This window comes from Aethalodelphis obliquidens, unplaced genomic scaffold (assembly GCF_003676395.1).
Source record: "Aethalodelphis obliquidens isolate GAN/ISIS:26980383/991018 unplaced genomic scaffold, ASM367639v1 scaffold23, whole genome shotgun sequence".
Taxonomy (NCBI): Eukaryota; Metazoa; Chordata; class Mammalia; order Artiodactyla; family Delphinidae; genus Aethalodelphis; species Aethalodelphis obliquidens.
In genome coordinates this window covers 12,284,950-12,312,533 of record NW_020837967.1, presented here as the reverse complement: position 1 = coordinate 12,312,533, position 27,584 = coordinate 12,284,950, and the positions used below count along the sequence as shown (strand labels likewise).

Genomic DNA, 27,584 nt, shown 5'->3' with positions numbered 1-27,584 from the left:
TCATTCATTCACTCGTTCATTTTTCTGCAGTATCAGGTACATTCTTAGGCTGTGGAGATGTAAGGACAATTCACCTTTAATAAACCCAGAGCCTAGCAGAGGAGACAGACAAGTGACAAATGTCCGTAAGCCTCGAGCTAAATGCTAATTATGGAGGTTGGAGCAGGATGCCGAGAACCACAGGGGCTGGGCGCCTCACACAGACTCATGGTTTAGGGAACGTTCTCAGAGGAGTTGACCACTGAACTGGAACTTCAATTAGATACGCACCCCAAACCAGGACCTTTTACTTAATTCTTCTGGGCGTTTTTCATGTCTCAGATCAGCGTTACTAAAATATACCTATTAGAATGCCATCTCTTTAGATTCGTTTTGGTCATTATCTAAACAGATTTTGACTAACTTCTGGTATGCTTTTAATTTGTGGCATGTCAGCAGTATTTGCATATAAATGACGACAAATCCTTAATTTTATAGCAGTTCTTCCCACTCTGGAGATATAGCCAAGTTAGAAATCTACTTTTAAGAATGGTGATCGCCTGCTTGCTTTTCCATTATTTGAAATTCGTTGCACAAAGGAAATTATTGGAACAACATGTTAAATTGAAAATAAAACAGCGGTTATAGTAAATAATATTGCTCTATCTGAAATACTGTAGTGGTTGTCCCAAAGTTAGCAAGTCACACATGTTTCCCATAGCTTGTTATCAAGGAATTGGCATTCTATTCTTTATACTTCAATAACTTTTAAAGTAGTCCTGAACATGTCCCTATCTTTACAGCAAAGGCTGCAGCAAGATGATAAGACACCAGCTTCTCATACAACAGAAAGCTCTGCTGGAACGTGCACAAACTTGAAGACTCAGTTCTCCTGGAGGAAGAAGCAGATTTTTCATAGACTCTGCAGGTGAGAGGGGACTTATTCCCGGACAGGCTGGAAGCTCCATGGTGGGCAGGGACCACATCTATATTAATCACTGCTGCTTTCCCAGCGCTCGGGACGTAACTGCTACACAAAATGGTTGAGTAAATAAAACACATTTAAACGTCTTCACTCTGCATTTTCAACAAATGAGCATTCAGTCTCCGAAAAACTCTACAGACTGAAAAATCCTCTTTGCCATTCATGAAAATCAGCAAACCTCTTTGACACAACCAAGTGATTCAGCTTAAGTTTCAAAGTCAGTTATTTACAACCCAGGCCCAAACCGCACGTTCTATTTATGTAGAGTCCTGTTGGTGTCACTGTATTCCTCAGCCTCAGACTACACCTCTAATCTTGGTTAGTAACCTTTGAGATATTTATAGGAATTTGCTAAGAATGTTAATGTGATTATGCATAAACCATCCTTGTTATTGTGAAGATATGTCATACCATGATTTCTGAAGAATACGGACCAACAGCGGCAATTTATAGATTCATCAGTCATAATCATCATCTATCTTAAGCCCCATAGCAATTATAAATATATGTCAGATAATTATCTTACGGACTACAAAGGTTCACGGTCACTTTGAGCAATCAAAGGAAAATACTACAATTCCCACGTCTGAGCATTTTTTGCATTTTGGTGTTTTGTTTAACACATGCACGTTTGTTCATGTATATCCAGTCAACACACCTGACACATTCAAAATTCAATGGAAGAATAGAACAAGTCTTCATAAAGTTTAAAAATATTTTGCATTACTGTCTTTTACCTTTGAAGTTTACTACACCAACTGCAGTTGAAGCCAATCTGAGAGGATACACAGGGGCCGCAACCATTAAACTGGAGACATGCTAGGAAACAGAAGAGAATGGATGCATCAACACTAACTGGCAGCATGGAGGGAGAGAGAGAAAAAAAAGACTGCTCTGTCAAAATTAACATCACCCGCGCATCCCCATATACACGCAGGATCAAAAGACCCATGCGTAAAAAGATCAGATCATACACATTGCAAATCATTTTTCCCACCTAGCTATGTTTACATGTTAACTTACTAGGCAATGGGGTCATCTCCACAGCTGAAATATTGGTGATTTTTGACATTTGTAGTTCTACTCGGTGGTATTCATAAATTGTTCTTCTTCGAACATCTGTAAAAACAAAAAACAGCATGGAGAGTAGAAAAAAAATCCACTTTCAACATTTCTTCACTTATAAAACAACTGCATTTTAATAATGAATGTAGAATTATAAGCGTTTCACCTGATGGGGTTTTAAAATAAAAATTTAAAATAATCAAACCCTATAAAAAGGTTGATTATCAAAATCTGAAACTCTTGTACCCAGCAGCATTTTCATCAAGGAAGCTAAAAATGTTGATTAGGGTCTCAAATTTCTCACTTCATTAGCAGGGCTCAAACCCACTGTCATTCAGAGTATACTTAAGACATTTTCTTCATAGATTTATAAATTTTGAAAGATTTTGACATATGAAATCAAGAAGGTAAGATGACCCCACTTCTCTGAAGCTAAAACTACAGTGAGTCCTTTAGGAATGGGTAGCAACTAAAAATTTTTCAGTCTAAGTAAAGCTGGTTTAGCTAGAATAAGAGTCTGATTCCTTTAAAGGTTTAGAATAAGTTTCTTTAATAAACTTGAAGACAGAAATTAAATCATTAAAAAATCAGTATTGCTATTTAATGTACAGTGTCATATCCAAGGAAGGTTAATAATTAGCACTTATATTGCATGCAGGAATTTATAATAATTCATCAGCAAATCCAGTGGTGTTCCTGAGGAATAGGTTAGATAGAGACTTTGACAAGAAATTTAATAAGTAAAAATCAGATAAATACAAGCAAATGTATTTTATGACAAAAAAAGATGTTGATGATATATACTTAAAATCTACTTTTGAAAAAAGACCTGAGCCTTATACTATATTAGCTTGCTTGAGTTAGGTAAATGGAAATGGAAAATTGATATTATCGGTATTTTACTTAGCTCTTGGAATGCTTATAACGACAGGAATGCATTTCCTGAATACTATTATATCTACCAGGAATTATTTGGGAAGCTATAAATTATTTTTAAAATATCATAGTATCCAACTTGGGGAAGTCATATGTCATGGTGGTTAATAATGCATGCATTTGAAAAGCCTGGTTCAAGTCCCAGGCTTGCTACTTGGTATCTGCATGAACTTTGGCTCTTTTGTTAGCCTTTCTATGCTTCGCTGTCCTCGCCTATAAAATAGAGATAATAGTACCTCTATCACAGATCTGTTTTGAGAATTAAAATGAGATAGTAAATGAAAGTTGCTTAGAATAATCCCTTTCACATTGTAAGTTCAATAAATGTCAGATATAATTTTTGTCTAACATCAATATGGCAACCATAGATCATACTGGTTATATGCTGCATGTACTGATCTAATTTCTATAGATCTAGGCCCTGAAATCAGGCTTCTAGGAATTTGTTTCCCCTCTTATATTAGGGAAAGTTAAATTTTGATTAAAGGAAATAGACCAACAATGATCTCCTCTAGCACATAAAACAGGAGTGTGGTGCCCAGAAGACAGCAAACTCTCTTTTAGTAACAGTGTTCAGGAAATGTAGATACCTACACATCCAGGAGGAAAGTCAAACATTTACTCACAACCTACACATATCTGTTTCTCTCCACTCATATTCTTTCACCCATTTCTGATTATTCACAATGAAATTCTACTGCAGAAGAGGAAGAGGGGGAGGGGTCCAAAATGAACTCTTTGGAGGCAAGGAATGCTTCTAGAACGCTAGGAATGCTTCACTGAATATATCTTCAGGTTTCTCAGATTGGGAAACACTGATTAAAAATGTTAATCCAATTCACATCTTTTTGGTATAAGCGAAAGATGCATATATAATTTTCAAAGTGCAAACTTTATCCAACATTAGAGAAATTTCATGATATTTAGTAAGGTTTCTTGAGGTACACGAATAATGTCTTTTCTTTTTCCTTTTTCTTTTTTTAACTTTTAAGGCGTTTGAAACGATTACTCAGTTTCTGCCTTTGTCTAAAGAGGACACGTGCTTTCCTATGCATTTTGCTAAACAATTTAGGTTTTGGAAATAAATAAATAATATAGACTTGCCATGAGATCACTGTGATGGGGGTTTCTGAGTCTTCTTCATACTAAAGTTTGCACAGTATCATATTAGTAGGTGCTTAAAATACCAGTTTTCTTTTAACTTCATACTACACTTTGAAAAGTTCAAACTATGGACATGACTGTGAAGCCTCTGGGAGTTTAATTATTGATCATGCAAATGGGGTAAAGGGAAGCAGTGACATTTTTGCCATGCTAGTCCTATCACCTGCTCAGATAACTCCAACTATTGGGAGGAGATGAATTTAATAAAACCAGAATTAATGAGAACGTGTTTTGTTTGATGACCTGCCAATTAATGACAGCTTCCAAATGGTCATTTCTGTTGTGTATCATACATCTCCCTGTCAAAAACAAGTAATTAGGAATGTATTTACTGGTAGCTCCTGCCAATACTAGAAGCTTTCATTTGATTCCAGAAATGTATTTAGCCCCTGTGTCTTCCTTAGAAAGTTAGCCAAAATAATGGTGAACCAAACATTCAGTACCTTAGGTGTGGTGATACAGCTTCAACTGTTTTATTACATCTTAACAAAACCAAGATCAACTATAACAACCATTAGGGGCTTTTAAAATTTTTTAAAAAATGAAATGAAATAAATCTCTGAGCAGCTAACACATAGAGAATAAAATTCAGTAATCAAAATCTTAAGGTGATATGATTCAAAGTGTAACTATTGAATTGCATGGTTTTAGACATTTTAAACAATATCAGCAGGAGGGACAGAGTGATTGTATGGAAACACCAGGAATCCTCTCCAATCAATATCCACTTTAGCTCAAATGAAAACAGTTTAATGAGTACCCTGTGGCATGATTAGCCATGATCCAGTTTACTTGTCTGTCTTGAAAATTAACATTCACACAGAGAATGTATGAGTAATTTCCTCAATTGTCTGATTCTTTATATAAATATTTTAATATTTTGTCTGGATTGTCAAGTAAATGATTAGCTAACATTTCCTTATTTATGTGTTGTCAATGCTTAATGACTGGTCCCAAATGATTATTTCTTATTTTCTTTACTAGTTCCCACTGAGCCCAGCACACAGCACCATTTATTGAGTACTCTTTAATGTAAACAGCATGTATTGCACAACTACAAGTTCATTCCCAGCATAAAGACTCAGGAAAAAAGAGACTCTTGAGAGAAAAAGTGCACTATTATAGAAGTTATAAGCTTCCCACACGAAAATGCAATGCATTACCAGAATTAGCTAGTTGGAGTTGTGAAATAAAGCATCTACAAATAGAAGATGCTTTTGCCTGAAACATTTAAAAATTCTTGGGACTTCCCTGGCGGTCCAGTTGTTAAGACTCTACACTTCCACTGCAGGGGCCACAGGTTCGATCCCTGGTCAGGTAACTAAGATCCTGCGTGCCGTGTAGTGTGGCAAAAAAAAAAAAAAAAAAAAAATTCCCCCTGTAGTTCTATTAAAAAATAATATAATTCAGCATTGGAAAAGGCAAAATAAAATTTAGGTGACCATGAGGTGCTAATCTGAACCTCTCATATTTTCCTCTCATTATTCTTTTGTGTTCATAGAAATTCTAAAAAAATTCTCAAATATGTCAAAATTAATCAGTGATTTATAATATCCAGAAAATTCTTAAATTTTTTCTTCTTTTGAAAAATCAAGATCAAGCAAATAGGGTATGTTAGAAATGTATGTATTAAAGCAATAAAATATCACTTTGCATAATGCTATCTATCTTGGAAGAATTTTGTGAGAGGATACTTTATGGGGAAAATGTCATGATTTCTATTTCTTCTTCCTTTTGTTCAGCCTCGAGTGAGCTAGTGTGTACTTGACAACAGAAGCACCTAATGAAGCTGTGTGGTAAAGAGAAGCAATTTTATCTTCTGTAAAATGAATAAGTTTGAAGTGTTTTCCATTTTGAGGAACACAAGGTAAGATGACACAATTTCCTGAAGGATTTGTAGAGCGATCCGTCCTTAAATGAATGAAAAGACCCTGATAACTTTGAAAATAACAGGTGAGGCTCAGTTCTTCTGAAAGAGCTTTAATTGGGGTGTATAAATTGTTAAGAAAAAAAAGTCATGTTTTTCCAAGACTATTTGTTTCTTCCATAGTTTGTCAACATGTTCTTTTATTTTAGTTGCTAAGTAATTCTAATGGATGTGTCCTACCACTGAATCCAAAATTACAATTTTTTTTTACAGGCAAAATCAATTGAAGTGAAATGCTTAAATTTGAAAATGTATCACTGAATAATACCGAAAATTCTAAGGCCTTTCAGAAGGCAAAGAAGAAGTAAAAAGTAGGTTAATGTAAATATTATACTTGAAATTTAATGTTCTATTTAAACATGTGTATATGGTCCACTGTCACCCTGTTCGGTATGGTGACCATTTAGTCATACATAACTCTTAAAATTAATTGAATCCAATTAAAAATTCAATACCCCAGTTTCACTAGCCACATTTTAAGTGCATAGTAGTCACATGTAGCTAGTAAGTCCGTATTGGACAATTCAGATTTAAAACATTTCATCAGCACAGAAAGTTCATTTGGACAGTACTGGTCTATACTACTATTTTTTTGAGAATTAACGCTTAAGACATTTTGCGTAATAAAAGTGCATCTCTGTTTCTTAAAGTTATTTTTTTCTTTTCAGTCTGTGAACATAATTTTGATCAAGTTCTTTGAGAAACTGCTGACTGGTCTGTAAGCTCATAAAGAGACCGTGTATGGCAAACTATATACAATGTTCCTCAAAGAGTTCCCTAAATCTCTAAGTATTTTTAAAATATGTTTTCTCTCCAAATTAGTTGTCAGTTTTATTTTTGAAAATGCTAATGTTTCTTATTGAGCTGTGAATAATAATAACCAAAAAGCAAAGGCACACTGTAGCGTACACAATGTCAATAAATTTAAAACAGAAGATGCTGATGAGAAAGGGATTGGTGTTAAGAAAGAACCAGATGATGCATGCTGGTGAGAAGAAAAAAGTGGAGTATTCTAAGGGATTCAGAAATTGCCATTATCATAACTTGTAGTAGAACCATTTCAAGTTAGGTCAGCTGCTTTCCAGATTAGTTTCTAGTACAAGAATTCTGCGTGTGTGTGTTAAAGTAACTTTCACATTACTGAAATGACATAGACTTAAGTTTCCAAATAAACGGACCATGGAGGCATGAACGGATTTTCTGGGTTTCTTGCTGGAAATGTTATGCTCATTAAGCTCAGAGGGTGGAGAAAAAGGTGAGGGATGATGGGGAAGGTCAGCACTGTGGAGATTAAGATCAAAATTCAAAACGTTAAACGGGAGGAGAGAGAAACAAACAAGTAGAACAGTACTAGAGAGCACTGTAGGTTTACCCAGGAAGGCCTCTGCACACTGCAGAAAAAAATATGGAGGGTCACGAGCTGAGGCTGAGAAAGAATTACTTAGCAGAGCTACTTAACCAGAAATTATGGCAATTCCACATGACCTATGAATATATGACAACGTTAGAACTTTCTGGTAATCAAAAGAATATTAGAGCGACAATGAAATATCACGTTCTGCTTATCAAATTTGCGAAGTTTAAAAAATGATAGTAGTGTCTGAGAGCATTTGGGGAAATGGGATATATGATATGATGCTGGTGGGGGAGTAGATTGGTACAACCCTTACAGAAAGCAATCTGTCAAAATACATAAAAATTCATTAACATTCCATGGTTACATATTCATTTTTTATGGATTAGATATGAGTAAAAATTCAAAAGCAAGGATGTTTAGCACTGCTGTTTTACTGACAATTAATATGAAAAGCAACCTACATGACACACCAGTGCTGAAAACAGATTACACAAATTATGAAACAAAGGAATTTGTTGCAGCTATTAACGACCACGTTTACACAGGTATTTAGCAGTGTAAGAAAAACGTGTTGTATATATTATAAGAAAAACAGGTGGCAAAAGTATGTATAGGATAATGCCAATTTTCTTACCCTGTGTGTGTGTTTGTGTGTGTATACACTATAAACAAAAGATTGGATGCAGAGATATGAAAACATTGATTGTTATCTCTCTGTAGTAGGTTTACAGGCAATTTAATTTCCTTCTTTGAGTTTTCTATTATTTTACCAATTCCTCTGAATTAATATGGACTATGCTTATAATAATTTTTACACTCGTATTTCTGCAATGAATAAACAAGGTCATTGTATGTAGACCTGTTTTTCACATCTGTACCTGTGGAGATTGAATTAGATTGGATGATCTCTATACTATTTTTTTTTCTGTTTCTAAAGTTCTACAAAATAGTTTATGAAAAACAGAAGGTGATGCAGAGATATACATACACATGGACAGACAGACACAACAGTATGTTAAGAAACAAATGCTGTCATCGTCAGAAAGAATGAGTTTCAGAGAGTGTCAAGGTGTCCTTGAGTGGAAATCCCCTGTGGCCTCACTCTCATGGGCACTGGGCCTGGGTGTGGACACCTCAGTCAGCATCACTGTCTTTTTAAAGTAACAATGTAGATGCCGATGGATAAGCAATACAAGTAAATATAAATACAGTGTTACTTTGTGCCAGGTACCACATGCTATACACATATTGTATCTTAGGTACTAAGATGGTCATTTTGCATATAAAGAAAGTTATAGAAATTAAATAATATGTTCAAGGTCTCATGACCAGTATTCACATTACAATTTCCCTTATACATTCTGGACTTTTAACTAGTTTTTCTTTTTCTTTTTTTAATATAAGGGTTAATTTCACCATAGACATTTTTCATTTTTTTGAAGGAGCAAAGGAATTCCCTTGTAACTTCAGAACTATTTACTGATTTACTAACAATGCCTAAATTCCCTTTGATATTTTAAACTATCAGATCACCTAATCTTTTTTGAAAGGTAAAGGCTATTTTAATAAACTATGCCTGAAAGTTACATGGAAAACATTTGGAAGCCTTTAAAAACTGAAAAACAATTTTTTTGTTGTTGATGTTATGATGGCGGGGAGGAATCTTCGTAATAAACAAATTCAATTTGCCTTAAAGCTTTTTGAATGCTCTACCAAACCTTCACCAAATCTGATAAGAATGGTATACTATTGTGGTCCCACTGGGAAAAATTACTCTCAACGTTGTGGCTCACTTTCCCATGTTGTCATGGCTAGATGAAGCAAAGGATCTAGGTTCTATGACCCATGTAACCAAAATGATTTAAAGAACAGAAAATTGATCTTATGAGAACAAGGTCCTGTGTAATAATGCACCTTGGAATACAGAAGAAAGCAAGCCGCCCATTACTTAGGATAATGATCAGTTTTTCCCTAAATTCACTCAGGAGAAGAAAAAGGGGTAACAGAGATGAAAGATTTAAATTCCCTATGAGGATGACTCCTAATAATGAAGGTTATTAAACAGGGGAACAGAATCTTGAAAAGGACTTAAATATTTATCTAAATTCTAATTGTACAAGTAAGTAACATACTGATCTCTAGGAATCATCTGATTTCTCAGGAAAAAATGATACTTGTATAACTTGTATTACAATATTCTTGGGTTAGCCTAATGTCTGAAGTAAACGAGTATGCTTTTTTTTTTTTCCAGCTGAGAATACAATGCAGCCATGCAACCATATCTTTCCTATTATACAGAACCTCCTGTAACAGATACTGTTACACCTGATAAATGTGGGAACAGATTTTTAAGGAGATTAAAATTTTTCTGTTCCCCCAAAGATTTTTAAGTAGAACACATCAATTCCAGTGTTCTTGCTGAAATCCAGTCTCATCTAATGGCAGGGATGAGTAGATTAGAAACTCAGGACTTCCGTTCCTTCCTGGCAAATTTTCTCAAGGTGACAGTGAGGTCAACAGGAAATGTAAATGTCACTCCAGCACATAGCCTGCCTGAGAGAAGCTTCTCCCTGAACTCAAAGCTTGAGTACTTTCTTTAGATTAATGCTGACTCCCAAACTTTAGACATAATCTGTTCTCAAAATTCATATTAATTTTGCCAATTTATTCAATGAAATTTATATTTGAGAAGGACATTTTCCCCTCTAAACATAATGGTCACCCTGTTACAATATAACAAGGGGTGCAAAATTGCATTTTGGGACTCTGAAGTCTGAGTACAATTTTATCATGTCTCGGTTCTGACACAACACTTGAATATTACAATACATTTGTAAAAAAATTATTTTGTACGTTGGTGGATCTTTTTCTCTAAACAATAATATATCAGCACTTCAATGTGGGCCAAGATGCCTTCTGAGGAAGCTGCAAATAAAATTCTTTCCGGGATGAAAGAAGCCACAAATAAACTAAAACTAGCGATTCTTTTACTTGTGCAGTAATTGACTCAGGTCATGCTTGACTAACTCCTCTGAAAGGAAGAATGTGAGAACATTCCTCCTCACACAGAAGTCAACTTGGCCTCTCCCAGGGTTCAGCCTCTTGACTAAGAGTTCTGTCAGGATGTCTTTACGTTGCCTACACATAAGGATATATCTCTGCTTTGTTCACAGTACAGGTTTGTTTCTGGAAAATCTGCCTTGATTTAACAGGTGGCTGGAATATCACCTCCCGCAAATTCTCAGCTAATAAGGAGAAACAGCCACGGAAGATTCACTGTCTTCACCAAGCAGAACTGCCACATATGAATGTCATTCTAAACCGTAATTGTAAGATAACCCCTATAATGTTTCCAGCCAATCCTCTGCTCTGAAAAGTCTGATTTCCACGTCATTTACTTTCTATATTTGAGGTGACATAAACAGAATTAGTTCAAGTCAAGACCAAACAGCATATGCATGTGATAAATTAAGTCTACCGCTATAATGAAATAAAGAATTTTGCTCAAGAACTTTGAGCAAAAGGGAAAGGAATGATCTAATCTTGAGATGTATCCTAACCTCTTGCTTTACATAAGTACATCTGGGACACAAACAGTCACCTTTGGTACTAACATACCCAAGCAACCCTCAGGGCTGTTCTTGAACTAGAAGGAGGTTTTAAAAAACAGAAGCTTTCAAAAGAGGGCTATTTACGTGATCAGAACTACTACAAACAGCAGTTACCATTTGGATTTCTAATACGATGAACAGGTGCCCAAAGTAACATATATGTTTTTCTTCTACAAATGTCAACTAGATTAGATATAGGCAAAAATGATTTAAACAAAGAGAATAAAATATACTGTGTGGTAGGTATGGCTCCATCAAGATTTTTTTTAACCTCAGTTTATACTTTTTGAAAATCTTCCTTGAGGCTCTCAAACAGTTTTATACAAACATGTTAAACATGAAACGGTACAAGGCTGATCTTTTGCTGATAAATTTATTTAAATGAAATAAACAATCATACACCTATCAATCAAATGATCTGTCACTCTTTTATGTTCCTCTTCCTATTAATAAAAGAAATATATCTGCACAACCAAGTTAACTATTCCAAAGAATCCAAATTCTCTTAGCGTGGCTATTTAACTTCCCTTCACCTAAATTATTAGTTCAACACTAACAGGGAGATAGCAAATGCCCAGAAGACTTACAAGCCAAACAATACAATTAACAAGCAGCAAATAGCTAAGTGATTCGATTGTTCAAAGAGTCACATCTGCCCTAGATCAATCTCCTTTAAATTTACCCCACAGCAGGCTCAGACTCTGCCATTACCCTTCTTCTACATACTGGGAATTTGTTGGATCCTGTGGACAACGACAAATGCATCTGACAGCCCCACTTTCACTGGGTGATTGGTCGAACTTATCTGTGTGACCAAGACAGGAATCTGGAAAAGAAAAAGCAGATTGCTGTGAGTTAGATTTGAATTTCATTTGGGGTAGGTGTGGGGAATGCGACCATCTTTTTTAATGGATAAAATTTGATTATGGAGATGAAGGAAGAGAGAGAGCAGGAAACATTAGAGAAGAAAAACATACAATATCTAAAAATAACATCTGTTTAGTGCTATTCGATGGGTTAAAGTGACAAGAGAGTTCCTGGTCCTACAGACAGGGCTACTTGATGATGAAAGTAACAGATTCTCAGAAAATCTAACTGATGCTGAATACTGAAAATTTCTCACACATACAAGCACACCATGAATGCACGTAGTGCGGACTATCGTTACAGAGATAGAGATTCTTTTTGTACCATTTGTTTCCCCCAAAGACTCTATTATATATTCATTTTCATAGTTTTAAAAAATCCTTGTTTACAAGTGGCCTTACAGATATAAAACCTAGAGAAAGATAATACGTGCATTCCTAAACATATATAAATATATATGTGACAGTATCATCGTTGATTAATATATAGCGATATTTGGCAATTGCTTCTTAATGGATGAACTTCACTATTCTGGTTAAAACTCATATGGAAAACTTATGAATTATTACGGGTCAGTTCAAGGTCATATTTCCTAAATTTAAACCTCAATAGAGCCCAAATCTGCATATTATAGACATTTATAATGTGTACAGTTTTAAAAAATTAGGACACACTGAGACTATATTAAACATGATACAACAGTTATAAATGAGACAAACTCTTGGAGCCGTTTTTTCTAGATTTAGAAAAGAATCATTGGAGATATGATTACTATCTTTACTACCAGTTTTATAGAAATGAAAATGGGGATGAAAACATCTTCAATACATAAAGGGACAAGAAACAATATGGAAGGATAAATGCACGAACAAGTCTTTTAAGTAGAATAAGCAGATTGTGGGCCATCTGTGGGTAATTCATTAAAGATCATATTAGATCAGACATGGTTGTATAAGCCATAATAAACAGCGTGGCAATAAAAAAGAAGGAAAATAGGGGACTTCCCTGGTGTTGCAGTGGTTAAGAATCTGCCTGCCAATGCAGGGGACACAGGTTCGATCCCTGGCCCAGGAAGATCCCACATGTGGCGGAGCAACTAAGCCCATGTGCCACAACTACTGAGCCTGCACTCTAGAGCCTGCAAGCCACAACTACTGAGCCCACGCGCCACAACTACTGAAGCCTGCGTGCCTACAGCCCATGCTCCGCAACAAGAGAAGCCACCGCAATGAGAAGCCCGTGCACCGCAACAAAGAGTAGTCCCCACTCTCCGCAACTAGAGAAAGCCTGGGTGCAGCAACAAAGACCCAATGCAGTCAAAAATAAATAAATAAAATAAGTAAATTTAAAAAAAAGAAGGAAAATAACTTGGAGAGAAGATGTAATAAGGACTGTACTGCCTATTTTTGCCCCTGACATCATGAAGTTGTAAAAAGTGTTATTTTGTTGAAACTAAGAGGAAATTTTAATGTTTCTGAAATTTGTGGAATTATCTCAAAATAGTAAATGGAAGATATTTTCCTTTTATGTACTAATCAGTCCTCTCTTGAACAATGTTGTAGTATTGCCAGTTTTATATCAGTGTGTCCAGTTCTTAACCACCATTAAGAAGTATTCTGATATTTGGACAACAGAAACAAACAAAATCAAACCAAGATTTTTGTCCCTAAAAGTTCATTTACTAAATGAAACTCTGATATAATTTATTTATGGTAATTGCTAAGCCATACTCAGTATCAATGTATGTAATCCCTTTTCTTAGGGTACATTATATTATTACCCAGTTTATACTCCATGTTGAAGAATGCTAATATAAGTGCAATTTATATTTAAGACAGACTTACAGTGAAAGAAGAAAAGGCAAAGGGATAGAAAGCCACAGAAAAAATTTCCAATTCAAGTTATTTTTGTATATCCTAATAAGACAAGCTCATAATTTTTAAACAGCATCATTAACAGATGCCTGCTTAGGAGTAAGTATGAAAGCTTTGCTACTGGATTTGTTACTTGCTTTCATTCTTACAACATCTATGACTGCAGTTTTCCTCTGCAAGGTATGAAATATTTTACCAGATGATTCTGTGGTAATTAATTGTACTTCTTCTTTCGCATACTCAAAGCAGAGCTTGAGTTTGTATTGTTATCAACTGGAAAATTCTATTATATTGTTATGAATATTACATTATCATATGAGAGCTTGTTTTTCAGGTCACATGTCTTGGATCTGCGGACATCCTAGCTTCTCTTCTCTTCACATTATCTACCCCATCTCTTCTATCTCTCTTTATCTCTTCCCTTATGTAGCCATCTTTCATTTTTATTTTGTTTTCTCCATCTCTTTCTTTCTTTTCACTCCCTTCCTTTATATTTTATCTCTAAGTCAAACTCTCTCCTCCTGTGCATTTGATCTGTGGTACATTGACTGCACTAACGGCCTCAGTCCATGGCCTCTTTTTATCCATACTCTGCCCTCTCACTTGGTGGACCTCTGCCATTCTGCCTCTGCCTCAGTAATATGGCAAAAGAAGACAACAGCAAACTTGAAGCAGAAGAGAGCCTTGAAAAGGTGCTTGTACATTTCCACCTCCTTTCTGGGACTTCTGCCACTGCCATGAGAATATACCCTGCTGAAGATCTATGAGAGACACGTGGAGGAATGTTTTCTTTCTAGCAGAGGTCATCGTTGAACAACTAGCCCCTAGCCAATCCACCAGCTAACAACTGACACGTGAGTGAGCCCAGCTGAGATCAGCAAAGTCTTATACCTTGTGAGAAATAAAAAATAGAGTTGTTTAGGCCACTACATTTTGGGGTGATTTGTTACACAGCAATACTAACCAATGCATTCTCTACTAAAGCTCTAATAGCCAATACAAACTTCTCTGGGTGTCTCTATAGAAAACGAAGTAGCATTCTTCCTCCTAGGTTTCTGGGAATCAGATAAATATCTCTTTAGGTACAATTAAACTTGAAATATTGGAAAGGTCCATTAAAAAGATGCATTTTCTGCATCTTTTTTTTCACTCTTCTGTATCTTTTTATTTTCTAGTTTATTCTTTTCCCTGTGGATTCCAAAAATGAAGACCAAGGTGTATAATTTACCCAGATTTAGATTCATTTAACTTAAGGTAAATCCATGCAAAATCAAAATGGGTAACCTAACAATGTAGAGAGTTTTTTGTCCACTGAAAATAATCCTATCGTAAATTGGTCAACCCTCTAGGAAGACAGTAGATGACCTGTAAGGACTCTTTCAAACCTCAAATTCAACGATTTAATTCTACTGAATGATCTAGACTTTCCCAAGCTTCATCAAGTACATTGTTAATAATGATCCAAAAAAATTATAAGGGTGAATTCATTCATAATATTTATCATTTATAATATTTATTTATAATAATATTCATTTATATTATTCAATATATATGTATTATTGAATATATTGAATATATATATTATTGAATATATTGAATATATATTATTCAATATAAATATATTTGAATATATTATTCAAATAATATTTATTTATAATATTTATATTAGTTGAACATTTTCTCTGTATTATTGTAGGCACTGGAATTACAGGAGAAAACAAAAAAGCCCCTGCTCTCATAGAGCTTACATTCTAGAGAGTAGAGACTGACATGAAGACAAGTGAACATAAAAAATACAGTATGCCAGGAGGTGGTAAGTGCCAAGGAGGAAATGAAAACATGGGGAAGATACAGCAAGGGATGGGGGCCTCTTTAAGAGAAGGAGTCACAGAAGATTTCTGTGATAATGTGACTTTTCTGTAGTAGGAGAACCTGCCATATGGAGATTTGGGGAACAGCTCTGTAGAGAGACCAGTACATGCAAAGGCCTTGTTTGAATTGCTTTTGCTGTCTTTTAGGAAATAAAAGGTTATCACTGGAGCAGAGGGAGTAAATAAGAGTGCTGAAGGAGATGGGACGCAGTGACGACAGATCAGAGGGAGCATGTATTCCCTGCAAGCCACGGCAATGACTCTGGATTTTATTCCAAGTTGTATGGGGAAGGGTTAGACCGTCTTGAACAGAGGAACGACATTCCCTTACATCTGAAAAAGATCACACTAACTGATGTGTAATCTGGACTGGAGGGGGAAAAGAGAGACAGAGAAACTAGTTAGAAGGGTATCACCATTTTGCAGATGAGAAATGGGTGGCTTGGAGTACACTAGATAAGTGATAAGAGCTGGAGCGACAGGAAGATGATTCTGGACGAATATGCCATGGATTTAAGGAGAGTGAGAAAAAGAAGAGAGTCAACAGTGTCACCAAGACTTTTGGTCTTAACAGCAGGAAAAATGGAGTTGAGCTTTTAATCGGAGCCAGCATGTTGTTGCACACCTTCAGGGTTCATTTCCATTGCTGGCTATGAGGATGGTGTGTACTGAAGCATCCAGAGATGGAGGGGACTAGGGCAGGAAGCAGTGGAAAAGGATGATGGCAATACCACTGGCCTCAAATGCTTTTCTTCCAAATTTTATAGAGTTCATGAATAAAAGCATAGAATTTCTAAAACTCTGGTATTTTATCCTGATTAAATATTAACATGAAAATGTACAAGAAGCTTTTGATTCCCTACATTTTCCTAGAAGCCACCCAAACCTTTGATAAAATGATTACATATCAGGTTTAGAAAACAAAACACTATGGCCAATTGAATTAAATGCTTAATTTGGTAAAAGATTAACGAGGCGAAGTCCAGGCTTTCTCTTAGATTTCTTTCAAGAACACGTCTGCCTCTCTCCACCTGATACTGTCATATCTTTTTCACTTTGCCTTCTTGGACTGTTATCTTTTTACCTCAAAACCTCAAAGGCGTGGGGTTGTTCGGCGTAAGGATGGTTCATCCACTCACACTTACTGCAGCCAAGTAATTGGGCTGTGTGAGCTCTCTGTGAGCCAGACTGCAGGTTCCCACGACAGTTGAGAATGAGAGGCCGTTTGTTAGGCTGAATCAGGAGCACTGCTAAAACCACATTTAACACGAGCTATTTTTTGACTAACATCAACAAAGCAATTGTGTGTATGTATATAAATAAACTATCTAGAATTAGAGCCAAAAGTGTGCAAGAAAGGATCTGTCATAGTGTCACAGTCCCCTGGTCTACAGAGGACTCTGTATTGGATAAGTACCCAAGTCAGAGAAGCAGGGACGAAGGATGATGCCCAAAGTACAAAAACTCTGCTTATGGAAGCTATCCTTTATCTTATCTACAAATTTATATTCATCCTTAAAATGTCTCCTAAGTTAGTTCCTGGGGATGTCAGGAAGCCAATCTGAAATAATACAAACTCTGAACTACACAAGCTTTAAAAAAAAATGTAGTTCGTTATTTTCAAATGCCTATAATACTTGCCTTTTTATAATTAAAGCAAAGCTAAATCTTCACTCGGCCTCTGTATGATTTGTAATGAATCATACATTTCTGAGAATGAGTTTTACAATTAGATTCATTCCACAGGATAGATATAGAAAAGGAGCATTAACGCCGGTTAAAATATGCTTCCATTTCAGCTTACATAAGCATTTATAAACTCTTTTCTTTAAGGTGTTTTAATTTTCCTTCCATTTCACAAGACACAGATAAGTTTGTTATTTAAGTAAGTATAATTTTTTTCTATAAATGATACAGTAAGCAAATGAAGTATAGCGACAGAAAAGAGTTGGAATAACTAGACAAAATTAACGTAGGAAATGATATTAGGAGTCAGTAAAGGTAGGGCAGAGCATGCTGGCCTTTGGAGGAAGATTCAAATACAAAAGTTGTTCTCTTTTTCGTGCTGTGGTATCATTCTCCAGCACACAAGGGCCTGACACAATACCGAAAACATGAACGTCTGTCTCTAAAACAGTTAAGGGGATAACAGCATGCTGCTTGAGTCGCAGGGAATAATTTTATTTTTCTCTCTGTTCTGCCCCGCAAACCTTGCCAAAACATTCATTCGTTTCCATTATGGCCCGGCTATCTATCTAATAGGCAGCTCAGCATCTCAGCAAGGGTTTGACTGCAGAGTATGTGCTCCCAAGTATGAATCATAAGCCTATCAGACGCAACTGGAGAGGAATTAGTCTAAACTCATTTTTGTTAACTCGCGAATCAGCAATGTGATGTCTAATAGCTTAATATATATACAGTAAAAAAACCCCAAAGCTTAAAAATTTAACCATTCTTACCTTCACTTAACCCTTAAGTTCCTACCTTATCTCCCTTAAACGTCTGATCAGGCTTCTCCTTACTCAGTAGGGCGTCCAATTTTAAAAAGTCATGCTCAAAGCAATGCATAAAGCCCTGAGTATTAGTTGTCTGAAAACTACATTTGAATAGAAGGGCTTTCAGTTAAATTTGACATTATAAAAACATCCATTTGCTTTCCTGAATATCGTTAACATGTCGCACGATTATTTGAATCCCTTTCTAGCTTTTAGATTCTGAACTCTTTTCATATGCTAGGTATCGAGCAATGCACTTACTTGACGGCATGAAAGCAAAGGCGAGCCATACGTTAAAGATATGATCTAACATTCCTCTTACCCCCATCTCCACAATCGTACCCCATAGAAAATCTGGAAGGAGACAACAGCATGAAGTTGGTAAGTAAAAATAGCTCCCTCTTTTAATATAGGGACTGCCCAGTACTGAACTGACAAACTAGAGTGGGAGCATCATATAAAAGAATATAGTGAGGCAGGAGCCCCCTGAAGAAGCCTGTGCAACGTGGCTCAAGACAGTCAAAACCATCATGGGGACTTTATCTGGGACCTACGGCTACAAAAGGGAACTTGCCTAAACACGGCTGGGAAAAGGAACGGGATTAGGAAACTGCACCCTGGCTTTGGGGAGACACGGGGAAAGTACGAGGCCTTTTGCCTTAGGGATAAATTAGCTCTTTGATCCTGGAGTCCTCAGAGCAGGGACTGGATATGGTCTATACCGGCAGGAGCACCATGTAGAACAAACCTCTCCACGTCACCACAAAGCTTAAATGGAAGTGGGGCTTGGAAGGAGAAAACGTACCCAGGAAGATCAAATACCTTGTCCAAGGACAACATAACCCGCTAGGGGCAGGGCCAGCATTAGAACAAGATTTCTGTTTCTACAATTATTTCTTCTAGATTATTGACCTTGCTTCCTTGCTACTTTATTTATTTTCACTCAGAACATTATAAAGGGAGAACGGGTTCAATTTGTCATTTTCTTACACTACGGGAAATAAAAGAAAATTAAAATGTTGGGAGTTTTAATATGTGAGATAACAAAAAAGTGCAAATGCAAATGAATTAGATCCTAAATAAAGCCATGTAGATACAACTTTACGTACTTAAAATACAGGGAAGTGCTAAGATATAAAATCATCTGTGTCTACATTTTTTTTGGAATTCTTTCTTTTTTTTAAATTTTATTGAAGTGTAGTTGATCCACAATGCCATGCTAATCCCGGCTGTACAGCAAAGTGATTCCGTTATACACACATATATTCTTTCTCACGCTCCCCTCCATCCCAGCCTATCACAGGATACTGAATATAGCTCTCTGCGCCACACAGTAGGATCTTGTTGTTTATCCATTCTATACATAATAGTTTAGATCTGCTAATCCCAAACTCCCAATCTTTCCCTCCCCCACACACCCTCCCCCTTGGCAACCACAAGTTTGTTCTCTATGTCTGTGAGTCTGTTTCTGATTTGTTGATAAGTTCATTTGTGTCATATTTTAGATTCCACATGTAAGTGATATCATATGGTATTTGTCTTTCTCTGTCTGAGTTACTTAGTATGATAATCTCTAGTTGCATCCATGTTGCTGCAAAGGGCATTATTTCATTCTTTTTTATGGCTGAGTAGTCCATTGTATACATGTACCACATCTTCTTTATCCATTCATCTGCTGATGGACATTTAGGTTGCTTTCATGTCTTGGCTATTGTAAATAGTGCTGCAATAAACATAAGGGTGCATATATCTTTTTGAATTATAGTTTTGTTTGGATATATGTCCAGGAGTGGGATTGCTGGAGCAAATGGCAACTCTATTTTTAGTTTTTTTTTTTTTTTCCTTTGCGGTACTTGGGCCTCTCACTGCTGCGGCCTCTCCCATTGAGGAGCACAGGCTCCGGACGCGCAGGCTCAGCGGCCACGGCTCATGGGCCCAGCTGCTCTGCGGCACGCGGGATCCTCCCGGACCGGGACACGAACCCACGTCCCCTGCATTGGCAGGCGGACCCCCAACCACTGTGCCACCAGGGAAGCCCCTATTTTTAGTTTTTTGAGGAACCTCCATATTGTTCTCCATAGTGGCTGCACCACATGAATTGTTTTTTTAATTCAACATTCCCCACACCTTCCTGGGTGGTGGTAATAGATGTTCCATGAAAAATGCATTCCCAGGTCAAAAAAGTTTGATCAGCTCTGGGTTAAATGAAGTTAATTTACCTTTGTGGCTGTTCTTCTCAGAGCCTTTCATTGCTAATAGGCATTGGGAAAAGCACATTCTGGGAAACGCTCAATTTAGAAAACACAATTTGAGAGACATTTACTTAATTTATTAAAGAGCCATTTTGCTTTGCTTTCCTCTGCAGAGACATGTTCTCAGTTACGGAATTCTTTCCTGAGAGTTTATAATTAGCATTTCATGTCATCTGGGTTTTCTCAATCTTATACATTTGTTAAATAAATTTTATTTAAATTTCATATATATATATATATATATATATATATATATAGTTTCTTGGATGCATATATATTATTTTAACACATGTTAAACATTCTCACATATACAGCAATAGCCATAAAGGCAAATCACTTCATATCTAAATGTCAATTGTTTCACTGTTCAGTTCTTTTTGGCTTTCTCTTACCCTCTTGAATTATTTTTTTCTATAAATTTTACAAGCTCAGCAAGTGTTCATCTTTTAATGCTTTCAGGATGATTACCATGAATGAAGGGTCATTACAGTTTAAACAAGAGAAATCGTCTTCAAATAAATTTTAAAAATGCATTTAGGGTAACAGTTAAACCTCCAACCAACTGGCAATGGTGATTTATTAACTACGCATTCTTCCACAGAAACAGTAAATGTTACACTAAGGAACATTAGGGTCAAATACTTAAATGGTAGAAGTAATTAAAAAGTAATTTTACTTAATAAACAATAAAGTTCCTCTATACAGACCTCCTCTAAAATTTGCTGCTGAAGGAGACTGTAAGGTATTCAACCAAGAAAATGGATAAAGTGGGCTGACTCTCAGGTGAGATATGTATTCTCTATGAGTTCCCCTGTGGCCATGTAGAAGGATTACGTGACTTTTTAATTGTATTGTCTCAAACTGATGACCACTCTGTACCTCCCATGAACTGGTGAAAAAAATTAATCAAATTTCCAATAGACACAAAATGAATCACATCCTTCCTGAGTCTGTATCTAAAGTAACAATAAATTCAAAATATAATAGGAGAAGAGAGATGGAACAAGTCAGAGGAAATGCAACTTCTAATATATGATAGTATACTAGGATAGGCAGCATTAAGAAATATAAGAAATTTGATTTCAAGTCTCTAATGTGTCTGGAATCGTATCTTTCTTGTGAACAGGTAGTTTCCTTGTTACATTATCAAGAGACCAAGAATTTCAGGTCTATACTGTAATAAAGCAAACAATCGTCACTATTCAATGGTAACTTAAAATAATATAAAGAATCTGGTTTCTAGGATGACAGCTAGTTATTTTTATTAACAGAATAGGAAACGGGAATTTGATTTTTCCAAATTCCATTTATCTAAGAAAGGACATATGTTTTTACTATTATTTTTACTTATGCACAACTTCTTTTCCCTTTTTTAAAAAAATTAATAAAATAAGTGCTGTGGAAAGGCAAACCATTCTTACCTGTGCTCTCAAGTGGCTGAGTTACACTACAATAATGACTAACCAGGAAAGACTGTCAGGGATATCAAAGTGAATAAAGCAATACAGCCATTTCTTGAAAAGGAAGCTTGTAGGGAGGCACTAAGGTACAGTGGTTGGGCCTATGGGCTCTGGAGTCATATTCCCTTGGATGAATCTTTGTTTCATAATTTTGGGAAAGTTACTTGACCTCTCTGGGTGTTTTGGGTTCCTTCTCTGTAAATGATAAAAGTGACAACCTCTTAGTTTTTGTGAGAATAACATGAGACAAATTTTAAGCATGTCGGTCACTGCCTAGCATATATGAAGAGCTCAATAAATGTTAGATTTTACAAATTTGGAGGTTGCTTTTAAAAATGAATGGGGCTTCTGGTTATGGCAGACAAACTTGTATAAGGCCATCATTTCTACTACTGAGACCAAGCAGGAAAGATAAAAAACATATGAAAAGCATCTGTTGAAGGCATCAGGTGGCTGTCAAAGAACAAGGACCTGAAAAGCCAAGATTCCAAAGAAAGGAAATCACAGAGGTGAAACCAACACTGCTTTCCCTTCAAGGCATTTGACAGTTAATGAGCCAGATTTAGAGACAGAAAATTTGAACAGAACTTCAGGCAGTCTCATGGAGTTGTGGAAAACACAGAGTTCAGGACCACTAAGGCAAAAGGTCCATAGTAATTACCCAGGGTTATGTGGAGATTCCTGAAGGACTACATTCTAAGAGTTAGGGCTAACCAGAAATATACCAGTTTTTATAAGGGCCAATGCTCAACTGTGAATGAGCTTAGTCCTGCTCAGTAGTAAGTAATCTGTTCCCTCCTAACTGCCTAACAAAAAAAGTAAACCCTTCCTTAAAGAAGAAAATATCATCCACAACCTCAAAGCATCTCTTTACTATTTTGTAAACAATGCCCAACATTTGATCAAAAATTACCTAACATGCAAGGAGACATGACCAGTGAATGAAAATCTACAGAAAAAGAAACAAAGTAAAAAAGAGATGATCGAAACAGACCCATAGGAAATCTAGATATTAGAGTTAGCTATAAACTTTAAAAGAACTGTTATTAATATATTTAAGAATATAGATGACAAGATGGTTAATTTCATTAGGTGATTAAATCTATGCAAAAGAAACAAATGGATACCCTGAAATTGAAAAATGCATTAAAGTGAATGGTTGATGATTTGAGAGGAAACTTTTGAAAAAAACAATATGTTTTTTGTGTTTTGACTTCCATCCTAAGTAAGCTGTGTAGCAATAAGGGCCTATAACTTAAAACATAATTTCAAATCTTTGGTTGAATAATAAAGAGCTATAATCTTGGGAGAGGTAACTTAATTATTTAAAGGAATCTGTGTCCCCACTACTTCTCTCACCAGTATGGTTAGGAGAACACTGTGACTTTGTGAAGGATCATTAAATTCTTTGAACAAATCTGTATTTACTCTTATTTCAAACAGCAGTAGTAACTGCCCTATCTCAATCTCATTAAGATTGTTATAAGTACAAATGTATTTTCTAATTTATTGATCATTATTTATCACAGTCTGCACTGTGAAAAATTATGCTGCTGGAGACATGACTACATACAGAACATGACAGAACTGGAGGTCATCTGAGTGGTTAGTATGGGCAGTTGGCACATTAAGAGTTACTAAGAGAGGGGCTTCCCTGGTGGTGCAGTGGTTGAGAGTCTGCCTGCCGATGCAGGGGACACGGGTTCGTGCCCCGGTCTGGGAAGATCCCACATGCTGTGGAGCGGCTGGGCCCGTAAGCCATGGCCACTGAGCCTGTGCATCCGGAGCCTGTGCTCCGCAACGGGAGAGGCCACAACGGTGAGAGGCCCGCATACCGCAAAGAAAAAAAAAAAAAGAGTTACTAAGAGAAACATAATTAACTACTGGAATAAATCATTTGAGGGTAATAAAAGTGAAATTTGTGTCAAAAATTTATTCAATGAAATACTAATTTTCCTCCATGTTGAGTAAAATTATTAGTAGTTTCTGAATAAATCAGAATTTTTCTTCTCACTCAGGTAAAATATAATAAAATAAAACAAAGCTGGCATTAATCAGTTAAAAGCAACTAATTAGAGTAAGAACTGCACTTACCTTCCAACCTATAACTTTGTTTCGGTATATTTAATCTGAATAGGAATACAAAATTATACTCCTTATATTCTTAGGGTCTTACAATTTCATTAGCTCTATAGCTTAATTAGGAATACTTCTCCTGACTTTATGGGACTGTAATTGTGTAATATATGGGAGTCATATAAAAAGATTACTAAACACCAAATATTAACAAATATTTATTGGAAAAACACAAATGAGAAATAGATTTGTGACTTGTTTTACATAATCTCCTTGGGAAAGAAAAAAATGTTGAGGTATTTTGGGGTCACCACATTAAGGTTTTTTGTTCTGGATTTGTCCTTAACTAGCTCTGTAAACTCAAGCGTGTCATTTAACCTGATTGTCTGCTTAGCTATAAAATAAATAAAGATAAAATAAAGATAAATTGTGTATGATCTAACTCCATAATTAAGCCACACACATTTATTAAACACCTTTTATGTGCCAGTGCCTTTGTAAAAGGGAATATTAAGAATATAAGTTACTGTTGAAGAACTGAAAACTATAATGTATGTGAAAGCACTTTGTCAAGGATAATATATTATGTAATGATAATACATCAATTACATAATATGTAATTAAAATTATAAATATTTTTCTAGAAAGGCCAGGAGCACCTAGCTCTCACCTCAAATGCATGGGGATCCTTATTGTGGCAAATTTTACAAATAGAAATTTGCCTCAGCAAAATAAAATACATGACAGTTATCAGGAAGCAAAGAGGTAGAATAGGAAATAAGTAACCGTTTTTTAACCAGGACAGAGAGGCAAATAATAAAGTAGTGATTTCTTTAGAACTCTAAATTCAGAAGGACTGATAGTCTGGAAATATTAAGAAAGTGTTAAAATTGCCTGTCAGCTTAATAGTCTCATGACAAAACAGGAAAACCATAATGGAAAATTTCTCTTTGATTAAATAAAGAAAAGAAAAGGACATTTTAAAAATACCAACCTCACTACAAAGAGAGAATAGGAAAAATAAACTGTTACTCTGCAATGTGAGACACCCGTTGAGAACAGTATAAATAAAGATGACAATTTTGATAATAAAGACTAGCGAGAGAGACCACAATAAGAACACAAACCTCTGTTTTGACAAAGCCTGCAATTAGTGAGATTTTAGATTCTAGACTTACTGACTCTGCCTCTTTCCAGAAATTTTACCACTGTTGGTTAAAATGTTGAAAATAATATTCCATAACATCATTCTGCAGTCCCAGCAATACACTAGATTACAATGAAAACTAGAATGAGTCCCTTTGAGCAATACTGTCTCAGTTTCCAGGGAGTGTGATATAAGGATATGGTGGGCTATGATACCAAACATAGCCCTGGATAAGGAAGCACCAAGCAGAACGGATCTTGCATTATATCTGTGTATACTATTGCCCCAAGTAAATGAGTAATTCCACACGGAAGAATTCTTCAGAAGAGTGGAAACATTTAACGTGGTTATGAGATTTCCAAAAGTTGGCCTATTGAGTTGAAATACAACCATCCCTCACTTTATAGAAAAGATAGATTTCAGAAGACATGACCAAAGCGAATGCTTTTTAAATTGTCAGCATCTTTTTAATAGCCAGGGATTCATTTCCCAAGGGAAAAATAACCCTTCAATTGAAAATAAGATGTTGAGTCTGTATTATAAATACCCATTAATCCATGGGTTAATAATGCCCATTATCAATTCACATTGTGACTACTGACTGCCTAAAACATCACATCTGATATATTATTCTTATATTCTTTATTTTCTTCCCCCAAAGTTTAGGTTGTCTAATAGACCTTAATTACACTGTCAATAGAGTTTTAAGCCAAACATGCTATTATTCTAATTTAGACGTTCTGTAAATTAAAGGCTACAATTTAGTCAATTTCCATTCCCTGTCAATTTGGTAAAATGAAACAAACTAAGTTTAAATTTCTTTATTCTGTCTGTCACTTTGATCTCTAATTAATCTTTCCTATCAGGTGGCAATAAACATTGGCCAAAGGGATTGTGGACTCAGCTGTCGTGGAATACTTTCAGTATTGGGTCATTGAGCCACACAAGACTTCATGTCTATTAACACTTTTGAAATTATAGACAAAAAATGTCAAAGAAGTTGACAAGGCAAAAACAAATAAATAGTATAAATATAAGTAATCAGATTTAGATGAAAATCCTTCCAAATTGGAAATATTTTTTCTTAGAGATATTTCATTATACTACCATAAGAATATAATTATTTAATAATTTTATGAAACTCATGGGTCAGAATGCCAAGGATATCAGAATGCAAAATAAAACAAAACCCAAAGAATTAACAAGTAGTGCTACTCGGTAGATTTTAAAAATTGTATTTTTTTCAATAAAGCAAAAGAAACCAAGAGGTGAGAAAATGATCTGAGGTTCATGACTGTAAAATGTCCTTTTCTTGACACTTGGAGGAAAAGATAGAGAGGTCAAGTCAATAGGGAAGGAGATTATCAGTACATTACTTACTTCCTTATATCCGAAGATGATGCGTCCATCCATGAGGAGGGTTGCTTGGAATGTGAAGCTTCCCAGGTTGTAATTATCCTGGAGATGTACGTGGTCCCACTGGACAACAAGCGCTGTGCCTATAAACCCCGTTGGAACAAAAGAAATGCAGTGAGAAAAATGTATCAATCAATTCTGGTGGGAATCTTCACAAATCATGGATCTAACCTTCACATCTAGTAGCTGTGCTGCTTGAATTTTACATAGTTAACTGGATTTCTGTTACTGACATAGCATTTGGGATACTTTTAAAGCATTGAGTATTCTCTAAATATTTGGTAAAATCTAAGCTCATACTGAGGTGAATATTGAGCCCAGTATGGGGGAATTTTGCCTGAGGAAGTCCATTAATGTTAATGGGTACTGTCTGTCCATAAGCCACTTTCAAAATGCAACCCAAGTGGCTTGAATGAACTTCAAATACATTTGACAAATGCTGAGAGAGAAAGGAACACATTCAGGGAAGCTAGAATCAGACTTGAAAATGTCTATTTCGTACTTAGAATTATACACTTCCATATGCTAAAGAAAGTTCTTTAACACTCATGGGAATTTTCCTCTTTAATTCACAATGTCTGCATTTCTTTGTTGTACTGCTTCTAAAAGGTTGCAAGGTAGCTTATAGGGCCTCAGGCTAACATTTCTGAAGCCCCTTTAAGTACACTGGGATGAATCTTCAGTGCTATATATCATATTCTGATGAGTCAACCTGCCAGTGTTTATTATAAAAGTATTAACATGAAACAGTAATTGAAACACAGTTTAATAGCCACCAATGAGAATTTATATTTTGTTTTGTTTTCATCAGTGTTTCTCTTTTAGGTTTTATTTATATTTATTTATTTATTTTACTGGGGTACATATAGTTGTTTTACAACATTGTGTTAGTTTCTACTGTACAGCAAAGTGGAGTTCCCTGTGCTATACAGCAGGTTCTCATTAGTTATCTATTTTATATGTATTAGTTAGTGTACATGTCAATCCCAATCTCCCAACTCATCCCACCACCCCTCTTTCCCCACCTTGGTGTCCATACGTTTGTTCTCTACATCTGTGTCTCTATTTCTGCCTTGCAAACAGGTTCATCTGTACCATTTTT

The 27,584-nt window shown here is 35.8% G+C and overlaps 1 protein-coding gene across 1 annotated transcript in view; it reads right to left on the bottom strand.

Moving 5' to 3' along the window:
* The window catches only part of PLXDC2 (plexin domain containing 2), a 416,593-nt gene that overhangs the window by 108,595 nt on the left and 280,414 nt on the right, over positions 1-27,584 (bottom strand). Inside the window, exons 7-10 of the mRNA XM_027121784.1 lie at positions 26,447-26,565; positions 11,751-11,850; positions 1,988-2,083; positions 1,702-1,783 (exon numbers count right to left, since the gene is read on the bottom strand). Of these exons, the coding sequence (XP_026977585.1) occupies positions 1,702-1,783; positions 1,988-2,083; positions 11,751-11,850; positions 26,447-26,565 (397 nt within the window). The remainder of the gene's footprint in view (positions 1-1,701; positions 1,784-1,987; positions 2,084-11,750; positions 11,851-26,446; positions 26,566-27,584) is intronic.